Source organism: Ictalurus punctatus, chromosome 6 (assembly GCF_001660625.3).
Source record: "Ictalurus punctatus breed USDA103 chromosome 6, Coco_2.0, whole genome shotgun sequence".
NCBI classification, from domain to species: domain Eukaryota; kingdom Metazoa; phylum Chordata; class Actinopteri; order Siluriformes; family Ictaluridae; genus Ictalurus; species Ictalurus punctatus.
Window position 1 is genome coordinate 690,001 of NC_030421.2, and position 15,415 is coordinate 705,415.

At 41.3% G+C, this 15,415-nt stretch overlaps 1 protein-coding gene across 1 annotated transcript in view; it reads left to right on the top strand.

Moving 5' to 3' along the window:
• Positions 1 to 15,093, top strand: part of nlgn4xb (neuroligin 4 X-linked b) — a 26,124-nt gene extending 11,031 nt beyond the window's left edge. The window contains exons 3-6 of the mRNA XM_017470683.3: positions 1,220 to 1,378; positions 9,353 to 9,538; positions 9,661 to 10,450; positions 10,727 to 15,093. Coding sequence (XP_017326172.1) covers positions 1,220 to 1,378; positions 9,353 to 9,538; positions 9,661 to 10,450; positions 10,727 to 11,579 — 1,988 coding nt within the window. The 3' untranslated portion in view covers positions 11,580 to 15,093. The remainder of the gene's footprint in view (positions 1 to 1,219; positions 1,379 to 9,352; positions 9,539 to 9,660; positions 10,451 to 10,726) is intronic.
• Positions 15,094 to 15,415: the final 322 nt, after the last annotated feature.

Consider the following 15,415-nt stretch of genomic DNA (forward strand, 5'->3'; position numbering starts at 1 on the left):
GAGGGATTTCAAATTCCCCACGCCGTCTAGACACCTGACGCTGCGCCGGAACAACTCCCTAATGAACATCTGTAGGCATCTGCTGTGAACGGCTAGGTTAAGCTTAGAGAGAAGAAGCAGTGAAAGCAGTACATTACAAGATGAGCATGCTTATTAGCCGGGATTTAGCGTGACTAACCGGCATGCTGTGTTCCTCTGACCGAGACATTTGTTTCTGTGACTCACGAGCTGGCATGAATAAGTCTGCTCGCGTCTGCAAGGTGGAAGATTTTGTGTTGTGCAGTGAATCTGTAGCTAGAAGCATCATTTTAAGCGGAGGAATCGTCCAAGGACACAGATTTACAGCGCCGTGTGGGCGAGCGTGTCCGTACACAGGGGTGAGAAAAGGCCTCTGATCAAGGAACTGTGCTAACACAAATACCCACAGAGTCTCTAGGTATGTGTGTGTGTGTGTGTGTGTGTGTGTGTGTGTGTGTGTGTGTGTGTGCAATGGAGTGTATTCTCGCCACACACACCTGGCATTCCTGGGATCGGCTCCAGATCTACCACGACCCAGACCAGGCTAAAACATGTCACTGGCCCTCTGACTGCGTCTACGAACTGGTGGTGTAGCATGAGCGCTAGTAAGCAAGTGTACTAGTGTACATGAGCGCTAGTAAGCAAGTGTACTAGTGTACATGAGCGCTAGTAAGCAAGTGTACTAGTGTACATGAGCGCTAGTAAGCAAGTGTACTAGTGTACATGAGCGCTAGTAAGCAAGTGTGTTAGTGCACATGTGCGCTAGTAAGCTAGGACGCAAGTGTAGAAATAGATGGGTTCGAATGCAAAAGTGCAAGTGTACACAGGCTCTATTGTACGAGTATGCAAGAAAGTGTGCTAATGTATACGTACTTTAGAGTGCAAGCATGCTAGCGTGTTAGAATATGTTAGTACATGTGCTACTAAGCTACCGTTTGCTTACTAGGCTAGCATGCAAGCATAGCAGTGAGGTAGTAGGTATGCTAGTATGTAAGGCTTTGATTCACGCAGAGTTATGATCGGTCCGTTTTAGGCTCAGGATGATACTTTTCTGAAAACTAATATTGCGAGTCTTCTCCACTATAGACCAAAACTCTCTTCGTTCCCAGATAATAATGATGCCATGTATTAACGGAATCAACGGAATCATATTTTCTGATCTCAAGAAATGAATAATTTTTAAAATATTTGGTCATTGCAGATGTAAGCGGTGAGGAAGAGGACGTGCTCAAACCGGTGATGGTGTACATTCATGGTGGCTCTTATGTTGAAGGAACGGCGAACGTGATTGACGGGAGCGTCCTTGCCAGCTACGGCAATGTCATTGTCGTCACCGTCAACTACCGACTGGGAGTTTTAGGTACGTACTAAATCTTTTCTCCCAATTAGATTAGAATTCTGATTGCGTTCATCTCTCGTTTCGCACGTTATTAGACCAAGTGACAATAAAAAAACATACGGTAATGTGGAAATATAAAATAAATAAAAAAGCATACGGTAATGTGGAAATGTCACTAGCATAACTACTCGCTATAGCTATACTGTTGTTAGTTATTTTATTTTTCTGTATATATATATTACAACATATTTCCTAAATGATTATTATGACATTCTTGATCTGCAGACGTTTAACTGCCTGCTGAAAGCTGACTAGCTAATGGCAGCCATGTTTGTTCACTAACCCAGTTATTGTTAAAAAATACAGTTACTGATTAGCAGAGCGATGCAGTATTCCGACTTTCAGCACCATCAGACGCAGGGGTCCTGTTTGACACCTATTTGAATTGAGCTTTGCAGGCATCTTAAAAATCACGTCATGTAACCCAGGCTCCGCCCTGCTAGCCATGTGATGTCCATATTGTTTACAAATATCATGTTTTGGATGATTATTGAGAGTCAGATTCTGAGCATTTTGACACCAATTTTGTGAAGATTTGCAAAAACTCCTAGTCGAATATGGCTTGGTTTTACATGCGAAGAGATCAATAGCACCCCCTCTGGCCAATTTATGTGAGGCTGTCAGGTGCTAGTGGGTCTAGTACGACTCTACCACTCAAGTTTTGTTACGATAGTGCTATGTTAACCAGTCAAATGCCTACTGAAAGCTGATTGGCCCATGGAAACCATGTGTTTAGATATTCAGGTCATCATCAGAAGTCCACTTAATGATTAGGACAACTATGCATTGTACCAAATTTCAGCTCTACCAGGTGACCATGTATTTTAAATGTGACTCCGCCCCAAACACTGCATTTGTCTTTGAGTTTGGATGTGGAATACGTCTCTCCAGGATTTTGCGATCACAGAAATTAACACAAAATCAAGAAAATTCCACAGTATACATTTTTTTTCAATTACCGCAGATTTTCCGTAGATTTGGACCAAGACGTGTCATGTCCCGTCATCACAACAAGCATTCAGCCAAAGCCCGCTGTGCTGAACATGAGTACAGCTAAAAGGTCTCATTTAAGACAAACATCACGGTGAAAGATATCTATTTATTTTCGTCAAATCGAGTCGTTTTCCGTAAAAAAGCACGAAAAACTCCACAAATTGCATCCCATTTTTTTTTAAACGCCTCAGAGGAGTTATCTACATGCAAGTAATTTCAGTATGCTGAACATCCTGCTTGGAAAATTAACTTAAACCTCTCCATCACCTGAATCTGATCAGGAACATGAGCAGGTCTTTCCCTGCATAAAGATTCTAATGATGTGATTGTTCTTCCATTTAACACATTATCAAGTGGATTATCCACCTCTCTGGAGCTGATAGAAATTTAATTGGGATTGACCTCATTCAGTTTATTCTGTTCCGTGAGTTTATATAAAGGTTTTTAAACCAGATTAAGGCTTCAGAGTGTAGAAAATGACAGAAGGGAAACGAGAGCTGAAGTAAGAGCCATCCCAGAAAGCATGTACTCAGAGAGACGGTATGTGGGCCAAGCGCCTCCCAGATGAAGGCGGATGGATAGTTTGATGCCACACTGGTGTACAGTGCAGTACTGTTTGCTTGTGGTGCGTGTAAGAGGTAACTCTTTCTATATAAAATGCTCTGCTAATAAAGAGCTGCACCTGCTTGTCCCTGTGTGACTTGTGGGGTGGTTTATACTGGGAGGAAGGTGTTTGGGGACAAGCTGGAGGGGTAATGACTAATGTGGCGCACCTCAGCCGTGTCATTCCACCTATATCACTGTGATCTTCTCTCGAGTTCTCCCTGAGTAGTGAAGTGATCATGTGCATCGTTGTGAGTAGAGCAAATTAAACGCTGAGAGCAGACCGCGAGCCAGGAAGCTGCAGCGTTATTTGTTTTGAAAAAAATTTACATGACATTACATTACTGCTGTTCCAAGGGAATGACCATGAAATAAAACATTTTTTCCACTGATGCCCAAACCTTGAAGTTACTCAGGAACAGAGGAATTGAGTCCCCATTACCCAAGTGTCCAGTGTTTAGCCAAAATGCAAGAACAAGAAAATCAACTGCACCAGAAGATAAAGCCCTCATATGGATTAATACCTCTAGCTTGAAATTATTCACCAAGTGAAATCGGTCCTTCGAGGTCACACATGGGGATCAGGGGGTCGACTTTAAGTTCTGATCCCACTTGAAGGCAATCCCTAATCATCTCATCACTGGAGAAATCTTCTCCCCTTCCTGGATGCTCCGATCTCCATGTTGAGACTCGTTCGGGTGTGTTTGTGGGCAGCCAGTCTTATTTCTTACTTGAGGACAAACAAACAGTGGTTTAGGACAAATTGTGGAAATGATAGTGATGGGAGTGTTACAGGAGTCCTGCAGTGACGGGGAGAACAGTATCGTGCTTGTCCCAGTGTTCCATGGGGCTGTATGTTTCTGTGTAGACTCCCACAAGGTGAACGCTGTTTCTAAATTTGATGCCTATCCAATGCCTCATACTGTCGAGTGTTGGATTACCGGGAGCAGTTTGTTTTAACACAATTCGACTAAGGGCTATTGGCAGCTTCCGAGAAAAGTGAATAAAAGGGTGCAGACACAATGTGTCCCCAAGGTGGAACATCTGAGATCTGAGATTAATTTAAAGGCCACATCAGAACCTGAACTCAACTTAAAGAAGCAGCTGTACCTTTTATCCTATGTAGATCTGGCCTTTAAAATAAAATCCACTAGAAGAACTGAATAGATTGGAGGATTTGGTGTAGAATGGAGGAGATAAAGCAATGGCGCGGTGCTCTGAAACCAAATAACAAAACCTGCGTTTGTGTTGATCTAATTTGCCTACGTGAAAATGGCAAAGATTTCATGTGCATGAATTTATCACTAACTTGGAAGATACCTGCTGGATTCTGGCACATTAATCAGCCCCAGAACCCCACGTCCTACCTTCCTTACACCTTTTGAAAGCTGTTTTCTCTTTGAATATAGTAATCACCAGAACACTTGCAGGAACAACTCACACTGATGCTGGAGTATCTGAAAGGAACTGATGAAAAGTATCATGCTGATTACAAATCGATGTGAAATGCAGCGTGTCCAACTTCAGAGAGTGCTGGTGATGTCAGCGGGACAGTGTGATGGTGAATACATGTCTGTGACTCGGGTTAAACCTCTTGGTGAAATGCTGCTGGTTTGTTTAACTGAAAAAAGATGGACGCCATAAGGATGTGACCAATGTTAAGCAAGTCATGGTCATAGTAAGCTATGTTCAGATGTCTGGACGTTCTCTCATAACGTAACAGTGTTAACACATCCTTAGAGCAGAAAATGACTCGATCTGCATCAGTGGACCTTAAGAAACCTTTAAAAAGGTGCATCATGAAGAGGAACTGAGTTTCTCTGCTTTTCTGGCACAGTATTCCTGTTAGATAAGCCAGAGTCTCAGCAGACACACCTTTTTGGTTAGGGATAGACGAGTATCAGCTGTAGCCCTCAGTAGTTAGTGGAGAACTGCATATCATGAAGTATTAATAGAGCAGAGATGTGCACGGATTGAAGAGGTGGCCCATGTAGTCATCTAGGCCCGTGAACAGTTCCACTGGACTGGATCATCAAGCACTGGTCAGTCCGCTAAGCTCAAGACTTACCTCAACATAATATCGTGGCAGACCTTTGTGTTTCTTCCAGGTTGTACATTGTGGTACAAAAAAATCTTATCTGGTGGCCGTCACATTCCAGAGCTGCTGGTAATGGAGACTTGGAAGATCATGCTAATCATATTATTCTGTACCTACTAACCACAGACACAAAGCTAGCTCAAATATACAGGGTTCAAGTAAAGGACGAGGTCTGTCCTTCCACTTACATTCCCCATGAGACAGTATAAAGTCCATCCCCCTGCTGCGAATCTGATCTATACTTTGACGATGACCAGCTGATGAAAGGTGGAGGGTTATCACTCCTGCACGCATGCTAGAAGGAATTCTACAGGTGCCACATCAGGACATCTTTCCAACAGGGTGGAGTAAGTAGATCAAGGACAAAACGAGCCAGTCATGATGCTTCAGAGCCCCTGGTAACAAAACCTGTACTTCCACGACCTTGGTGGTTCGTATCAGCAGACCTGCTCCTGTGAAATTACAGCAGGTAAATAGAAGTTGATGTGGCGTGGTCGGTTCTGATAGATTTATAGAGAAAAGACAGTGAGGTGAAGGATCACCAGGATGCGGAATAATGGATGACACCTCAGACAGTCTGGGGCACCAGTGTGAGTGTGTTTAAAACAACAGTGATACAGGATACTTGGTATCTTTGTCCTGGATTATTATTGTTGTTTTTTTTTTTAATTCATTTATTTATTTTTTAAATCTTTTATCTATCATCATATGAGAGGGAAGGTGTACACTGCTTAGCTGCATGGATCAGAGGCTCATTAAAAAGGGATTGCAAAGTAATGAAATAAATAAAAGAAGAATGCTGATGACCCTGGAATAAATTGTCAGGATGAAACTTCTGCATCACAAAAAAAAGGGACTTCAATTAACCTTTATCAAAAGGCGTGTGATTTATGTGTCGGTGGGTGAAGGTCACTTCGTTTGCACTCATCTGAAATTGCCGTGTAATCACCCTCTCAGCACAAAGGATCCATGGATTTTGTTTTTTAAAACAATTATGATACGTCATGACCCAGGTTATATCATTCAGATTAAAAAATATTTTAAAAGAATTTTAAAAGAAAAACATTGATTTTGGCTAATCTTTTAAAATTAGGGATCATGTAACAGAATGGGGCGCACGGTGGATTAGTGGTTAGCATGTTAGCACGTTCGCCTCACACCAACAGGGTCGGGGGTTCGATTCCCACCGCTGTCCTGTGTGTGCGGAGTGCGCATGTTCTCCCCGTGCTGCGGGGGTTTCCTCCGGGTGCTCCGGTTTCCTCCCCCGGTCCAGAGACACGCATGGTAGGCTGATGGAATGTCCAGAGTGTCTGTAGTGTATGAATGGGTGTGTGTGGGCTCAGCTATGGATTGACACCCAGTCCAGGGTGTGCCCCGCCTTGTGCCCGATGCTCCCTGTGTTAGGCTCCAGGTTCCCCGTGACCCTGTAGTATAAGCGCTATAGAAGGTGGATGGATGTAACAGAATATAGGATCTTTATCTACTTTTAATAGTGCAGGCTTGTGGTAACACAAATTTACTCACATTATTCACTACATTAGGAAATTAACAAATCATAAATGATGTAATTAATAAGCTAAGGGTAACAGAGCTAACAGAGCCTTATTCAGAGTTGGTGATTTAAGTCCAAAGGTTAGGTCAGTGTTTACATGGGAGAAGTTCCTCGTATTCAGAGTCGGGATACGCAGCTGCTTAAATCGATTTTCTGGGTGCGGCATTCAGGTGAGGAAATCACCTGTGTGTAGTTCACACCTCCACGGTTTCCAGGTCGTTGTTGTTTTAAGTAGAAGCGTCCGCCACTTTTAAACACAAACACAAAGTCACCTTTAAGATTGAAAAATATCAGGGATAGGAAATGAGGGCTAAAGAAGGAGATAGTGTTTTTGTTTCTTTCCTGTGGAGCGTAATAGAGTGCAACATAAAAGCAAGAAACTATTTAAAAAGACGTTTAGTATACTGCTGTAGGGATGGTCCTAGTTAAAATGATCACGTCCATGACCGGAGTTTAGTTTAATTGAACAGAATGTCTTCCACACTCCTTATTCAGCAGCTCATAAAATAGCACTTGATCCAGTGCATCTTACTGTGTCTGTGTTTTATTTTAATATTGTGCTCTGACAGTTGCTCCATGAGCACAACTTAATGAAGATACTAAATCGAGTTCTCGAAATCATAATGAGTTTAATCTATTTCATCATACTGTTATTTCAGTATTTTGAGTTGCAGAATTAATAAAACGATGCCATGTTAAAATGAATCGTCCCGTGTTTAAGTATTTAATTCTGGCCTTGTAATATAGCCCAAATTTAACAAGTGGTTATTGATGATAGTGGTTTGTTTAAATGCACTAAAACGAACTTAATAAACGACTCAATATGCAGATTAGAGTCCGTATAAAATAGCACCAGTTAAATGGCAGCAGCTAACCTCAGTAATGTAAGTACTGGAAACTTCCACACAGCCTCACTTGTGAATTTTATAAATGAATCACTACAGAGTAAGTTATTGCCTTTGGGCTTATTTTTACTCATGGATTCATGAATTATTCATGCTAATTACTGCTGTAAATAACGTTTGTTACGGGAACCTTCATATATAGCGTATGAAATACTCTGCTGTATCGGAGTATTCGGAGCTTTAGCGAGAAATGCCATCTGCTGTTCCCAGGTATAATCGATCATCCAGTCACATCTGACCCATTTAAAAGAGGGACATTTATCAAATGAAGCAGCCATTAGCTAGGAATGAACATTGACTAATGAATTTATCTCCATGCAAATGAACCGCACTGGAGGTTATTCTCAGCAGCGCAAGACATATAGGGCGTGGTTTTAATCCAAGGTGTGTGTTTGGTTCACATATTCAGTAAGAGTTTATTTTTAGGAACAGAGCTGTACTGAAGATTTGATGAGTGAACCTCATTCACTGTGAAGAAACTAGCTTAAATTAATAACATCTTCACTTTTTTTTTTTTTTTTTTAGACTTTCCAATAAAACTGCATCTCAGGTTTTCTGCTCCAACTTGAGTTGTTTAGCTATTTGGTTCCTTTTTCCGGGTATGTGAACCGTTAGCTGTAACATAAATGTTCTTTAAGTGTTTTTTTCCTTTTAAACCACACCAACTTGCCGACGATTTAAAAAAAAAAAAAAAATTATTATTAATGAAAGACACATACTTTTTATCCACTTATAGTTACATTTAATGTTGTGGAACGTCCACGAGACAAGTTAGTTCCAGCCTCTCTTCTTTTGTTTATTTTATTTTATTTATTTTTATCTCTGTTGGAGTTAATAATATAAAAAAACACAGCTTGTGATGTTACTGAGAAACAACAACAACAACAAAAAATTGAAATAAAAACGTAGCTGATGGTAAAGTTAGCACGCAAGTAGACCTGAAAGTAAAATCTAACATTGGGAGTACAGAAATACGAAAGAGCAAAATATCATCCTTCAAAGCGGTTATTTCACGTTAATTAATAAACTGAAAATAACTTTGAGGCCGAGGGAAGAGAGTCACGCTTAAGATAGAATAAATAGGTGTACGGTAATTTCATCCGGTGTACGGTTAAGACATATCTATACTTCCTTAGCTACGTACGAGTATACATCCTGATCCTTCTTTAAGACGGTACAAAGAACACATCTGCTGTAATGAGTTGGAGAATGCATGCCTCATTTTACACATCCTGGAAGACAATGTATTTTTTTCTCTCCAGGAAATGCACTGCTTATGGCATGTTTTTGTGGCCCTGTGTGATGGTACACTGTCACCTGAGCTGGGGATTTTTTTTAACCTGTTATGTGAACGTTTCCAGAGTGCCCTTTGTCAGTCCCCCTGTCTGACTGTTCTGTTGGTGGCTTCTATTTTTAAAGTCCTTTAGGCAGTCGAGTGTTTTCTCCAGTGATTTTTCGGCACAACTGTCTATCTTCACTATGGCCCTTGAAATCAGATACCCACTCTTCTTCATTGCGGGAGACATTCAGTCCCTGCCGATACCTTGTAATGGTATTATTTTCATTATATTATACTAGCATCGTTGCCCATTCTTTTGAAGGGTGCCAATAATTCTGACTGTATATGCACCGGCGAAGAACAGGAGTAGATAATGTTCAGGTGGTTTATTTCAAGGTTCACGAGCACTGGAAATCAGTCTTTATTTGTCTTTGCAAGACTTTTTGTATGATTATCGTAATCTCAGCCAATTTTATGTCAAATAAACTGCGGTACAATATTTTAGGGTTCTTGAGCACAGGCGATCAAGCTGCCAAGGGGAATTATGGACTCTTGGACCAGATTCAGGCCCTCAGATGGGTAAAAGAGAACATCCAGGTTTTTAATGGAGATCCTCGAAGAGTGACAATATTCGGGTCTGGAGCTGGAGCGTCATGTGTCAGCCTGTTGACTTTGTCCCACTATTCCGAAGGTAAATTTCTTATTTGCACCCCCACCAATATCCACTGCAGGATGTGTAGAGTATGAGCTTTAAAATGTTCTTCGTCTGTTCAGATTTAGTACTAATATAATTCCGGTGAATATATTCTCCAGATCTGTTCCAGAAAGCAATCATTCAGAGTGGTACAGCTCTGTCTAGCTGGGCCGTTAACTACCAGCCAGCCAAGTACACGCGAATGCTGGCTGAGAAGGTGGGCTGCAACGAGGACGACTCTATGGAAATGATCCAGTGCCTCCAGAATAAGAACTACAAAGAGCTCATCGAGCAAAACATAACTCCTGCCAAGTACCACATTGCTTTCGGACCTGTAATTGATGGAGACGTTGTGCCAGATGACCCACAGATCCTGATGGAGCAAGGCGAGTTTCTGAACTACGATATCATGCTCGGGGTAAACCAGGGCGAGGGCTATAAATTCGTGGACGGTATCGTGGACAACGAGGACGGCGTTGCTGGAAATGACTTTGAATTTGCTGTGTCGGACTTCGTGGATAACTTGTATGGCTATCCAGAAGGGAAAGATACCCTGCGAGAGACAATAAAGTTCATGTACACAGATTGGGCAGATAAGGAGAATGCAGAAACGAGACGTAAAACGTTGGTTGCGCTTTTTACGGATCACCAGTGGGTGGCGCCCGCCGTGGCCACTGCGGATCTACACGCTCAGTACGGTTCACCTACGTATTTCTATGCCTTCTACCACCACTGCCAGAGCGAAATGAAGGCAGGCTGGGCAGATTCTGCTCATGGAGATGAACTTCCATACGTTTTTGGCATCCCAATGATTGGCCCAACTGATCTCTTCAGCTGCAACTTCTCTAAGAATGATGTAATGCTGAGTGCTGTGGTTATGACCTACTGGACTAACTTTGCTAAAACTGGGTGAGTAGATTACACCAACATCTGCGTGAAGCAGTTTATTTGCATTTCATAATACAGCCATTCCATTCCATTTCACAGTGCCAATCCTGAAGCATGCCCAGCGTGTATCATTTCAGGCTTACCATCTACAAGACCTTTGTTGTACCTTTTGAGGACCCATACTGATGGTAGAGCATATTTAGCCACTCATTTAATCTTGATGCATTCGAATTTTTGTACATTTTGCCATCACTTTTAACGATTCACGCTTAAAACATCTTCGTTTGTGCTTTTCAGAGACCCAAACCAACCGGTTCCCCAGGATACGAAATTTATTCACACCAAACCTAATCGCTTTGAAGAAGTAGCATGGTCCAAATACAATCCGAAGGACCAGCTGTATCTTCACATTGGTCTCAAACCTCGTGTCCGAGACCACTACAGGGCCACGAAGGTTGCTTTCTGGCTTGAGCTAGTGCCACATTTGCACAACATCAATGAACTTTTCCAATACGTATCATCAACCACCAAGATCCCGCCTCAGGATACGACTCCTTTCTCATACACCAAGCGCTTATCCAACAAACTCTGGCCGTCCACCACCCGGCATCCCTCGGTTCCTTCGTCCAACACCAAGCAGTCCACAGACCAGCAGAAGAATTCGGAGCATGAGGACAGTTCTGTAACCATAGAAGCTCGAGACTATTCCACCGAATTGAGCGTCACTATCGCCGTCGGAGCGTCCTTGCTCTTTCTAAACATCTTGGCCTTCGCAGCCCTCTATTACAAGAAGGACAAGCATCGTTTTGAGTCCACTCGGCGTCCGAGTCCGCCGAGGAACCTTGTTAATGATGTACCAAGGGTTCCAAGCGAGGATCTAATGTCCTTGCAGATGAAGCAACTAGATCACGATCATGATTGTGAGTCATTACAGGGGCACGACATGCTCAGGCTCACTTGTCCTCCGGACTACGCCCTCACTTTACGCCGTTCCCCGGACGACTTCCCAATCATGACGCCGAACACCATCACCATGATCCCCAATTCTCTCTCGGGTATTCAGTCACCGTACCATCCTTTTAATCTGTATGCCAACAGCACTCCGAGCAATACCGGCCTCCCTCATGGACACTCTACCACTAGAGTATAATTCAGTGCCAATGACTGTACTTTACAAGCAGCAGATTATTATTTAAGTCAAACAGAGTGCACCTGCTTGTTTGGAGACGAGCACCAAAGGTGTTATTTTATTACCGACTACTCTATGAACTATCTCAAATAACCTGTATAATGTGAACAATGAATGTAATGATTTTCACATTTATGGCAAAGCCAAGTAAGCATAGGACTCTCCTTTGATCTCTAGGACTACGCTAGCCTATATGAGAAAACCCATCGTTTGTGTCCTGATCTCTTTGCTTAGATTGCGCAGTGATCTCCCTCAATCCTGTCAGTAATATCATCAGGGTTTTTTTGTTGATTGGTTGCTCTGATAGAAGCAATAGATGCATTCGCCGTGATCATCGCAGCTGTCTTTAAGCACTGAGATCAATATTTCATTATTTATTGAGCTAAAAGTTTTGCTATAATTAGGCTTGTGCAGTATTGACTTTTCCCTGCTCGCAATTCACCATTTAAATAAAAAAAAAAAAAACTGATTTAATTATCCAGAACCGAAAAAGAAAACGATCATTTCCAAACCCATTTGAGATTTAAGGAGACCAGACTGATAGATTTGATCTTGCCTTAATGAACCGAAAACATTCTCCATTTACCTTTGCAGAAAGCAAGCTCACGCCGCGAGTCCCGAGAACGCTGAGATCGTGAGAGGTGAGGAAAAGGGGCGGGGCTCCCAGGCAGTTTGTTTGATTGGAGAGAAAACATCTGCACGGCGTACTCTGTTGTAAAATGACTCCAGTGCTATACAAACTGCGTGAAGGTTTGCAGGTCTGGTAATATAATATAAACGGAATAAAGGTCACTGGATATTGTGTAGAGATGACGAAATCGTTATGTCGCACAAGCCTAATTATAATGTTATGTCTCCTCATAACGGCATTTCCTGAGATCCTGACACAAGGGAACATTAAGAGATCCGGATATCATTGTTCCGTTCATACAGTTTCAATCCAGACAAAGAGATCAGAGTGCAGTGTAAATATCTGTGCCATGTATTGAGTGCTCATTCTGTAAATCTTACGAGCTTAGCTCCTAAAGGTAATTGCCTTAAACGGGCAATAATCCTATTTCTCAGTCCAAATACTGCTTATTTAAGAGCCTAAGGTAATGTATATAGCTTAGGATAAAGCACAAAATGAAGAAAAGGCTAGTGCTTGTATTGTTGTTTCACTTCTAAAGACATGTGCTTCATGCAGACGCTGTCTATCTTCTCCATTTCATCCATTCTTAACATGCTGTTGGTGTTTTAGATCTCATTCTCATGCTGATCGGTTACTCCGTGCCTCAAAGGCTGAATGTCTTTTGTGATTTTCGAAAACGTCCAAAAATCGAGAAACTACTTGTGTGAATGTCAAACTTTGCCAGTCCTCAGGAAGTGTCAACAGACATGCTGTCATTTATTTACTGCCTACACATTACAGTGGAGACAAGTCGCAGGATTTTATAGCCCAGCTGTTTTTATCCGCATCCACAGCTCGTAGCTCGTTATACATCACGAAAGGTTTGATTTAAGCCTGACCGCGGTTAGAGTTCCAGAATTTAGTACCTTACACTCCAGAGTTGCTTCATTTACAGAGAAATCAATGTGCGATGCTTTGATGATTTGTCCACCATTAAAGTCTCACGAGGGCAAGGAACCATAGAGACATTTCTAAGAACCATTCTCCCATCTGCAGTGTGATGATGTCATACAGCACAGCCCTTTAAAACCAATGCTCTGAAATTCTTAACTGATATCAGACTGATGCGGTTTCACAAAAACAGTTTTTTTAGAATTAGAAAAAGTGTACTAAACATTCTTACTAACCTTGAGACTTCAGAACGAGAGATTTTTTCCCCTAAACATCCCCAGACAGGTTCAGGTTTCAGACTTTTATGGATTTATGGATGAAAAAAAAAAAGAAACAGAAATATAGTTACGTAAATATAGCTGCACACAACATCTGTGGGGTCCAAGCACCAATCGCAAGCAGTGCCCCTTGTTATCCTGTCAAATGCCTGCTGGATGATGATGATGACGGCCATGCTTTTAGATAATCAGGTCATCATGAAAAATCCACATACAGACTAGCACAAGGATGCAGTCTACCAAATTTCGGTTGGACCAGACGTACAGTCCCTGAGATAATTATTATCATTATTAGAGATAATAATTATTCAGGTTCAAACTCAACTAAGTATTTTGACAGATTTTGTGAAGCTCCAAAAAAAATCGTAGAACTAGTTTACAGAAGTAGGTCTTAGATATTAGCTCAGAATTTAAGTGGGTGGAGCTAAATCATTCTTGAGACTTTATTGTTTGGTAAATGGCAAGGAATCAGGAAACAAAAGAATTTCCACAATATAACTCATATCTCACTATCCTGATAAACAGCAGCAGCAGAAGAATAAAAACAAGAAGACAAACAAAACAATTCGGTTCCAGCATTTTTGGTGCTTTGACCCCTAATTATCGCTGAGGATTGCTCTTGCATGCATGTCAGGGGGTGTGGCCTGTTAAATAGTCACTTGTTCTTGACCTTTTGACTCTCATACATAAAGTTAGGAGAATGAAGAGAAAATGTTTTGTTTCAGAATGATACTCATCTGGTCATTTTTGAATGATTTCTCCGTGTATGGCTTCCGATACTTACACTGAGGTTTTTTCTTTATTATAAAGGCAGTCCGTGTATATATTTATTCTTCTCCTGTATTTTCGAGCTGGATTTGTTTAATCTGAGGAGGTACTATATAATAATATTATTATTTTAATCTACTATAAATGTCTATCGTCTTAAAGTAATTATTCCACCCAACGTAAAAGTTCAGATTTACGTCACGGTAACGTAATAACAAAACATGGGACTTTGTTGTTGTTGTACATCTGCGCTACGATGAATACATGCAGGCTGTCGGTGTGGATTTGATGATGTTATGGATATTTGTTATCCAAGTCAAATCACCTGGAAATGTCATTATAGATCACACTAATCCATCTTTAACATGACTTCAGGCTTCACCAATAAAAGCTCTGATGCTGGTCTGCTGTAACCTGTGAATGATGGAAACCTGAAGTCATCTCAATAGGACTAACAGATGTCTCGGCCCAGTTCAGAACGGATTTGTTAGACAGCAGGGTAAACTCGCAGTTATTTTTGAAATGTTTGCTTTTGGCTCGCCATGTATGAGACTTTTCTGCTGTCATTTCTAAAATAAAAGTATAATAAAAGATTGTAGATTTTTGTCTGTTGTTATTCCACTCACTGACTCGTGCTGAAGCACACTTCCCATCCATATTTGCTGAAGAATTTTATATTAAGTGCCTTCGTTTTGTTTATTTTGTTCACAATGCACATTTTCAAACTGTGGAAAATTTTCCATGCCTAATGGATCATTAAAAAAAACAAAAACACGTCCAAACTTCTTTCTTTTTGAAGAAACGTCCAAATCACAAGCTCCCTGGGCATTTATTGTGCATTTTGTGTACACTTTGTGGACAATACACCATCGCCTTAAGTTTAATTTAAATAAATGGCCATTAACAGTTGGTTTCTGGTCTTAAAGCGTGCAGGTTTGGGGGTTTTTTTCATGTTGTTTAAAAATTATTCAAATGTTCACAGTTTTCACCAATACCCACCCCCAGTTACTTACATGAATAGTTCTTTTGAATCTACTGTAGCTCAGTTATTTTGCAACATGACATTAGCATCTGTTTAGCACTCATATCCTATCTATATTCTCATTTGAACGGGAAGTGGGCGTGGTCTAAACTAGAACTGATTTAATTACTCAGAGAAGTTCGCTGTAAATGCTGTCAGAATCTGGGAC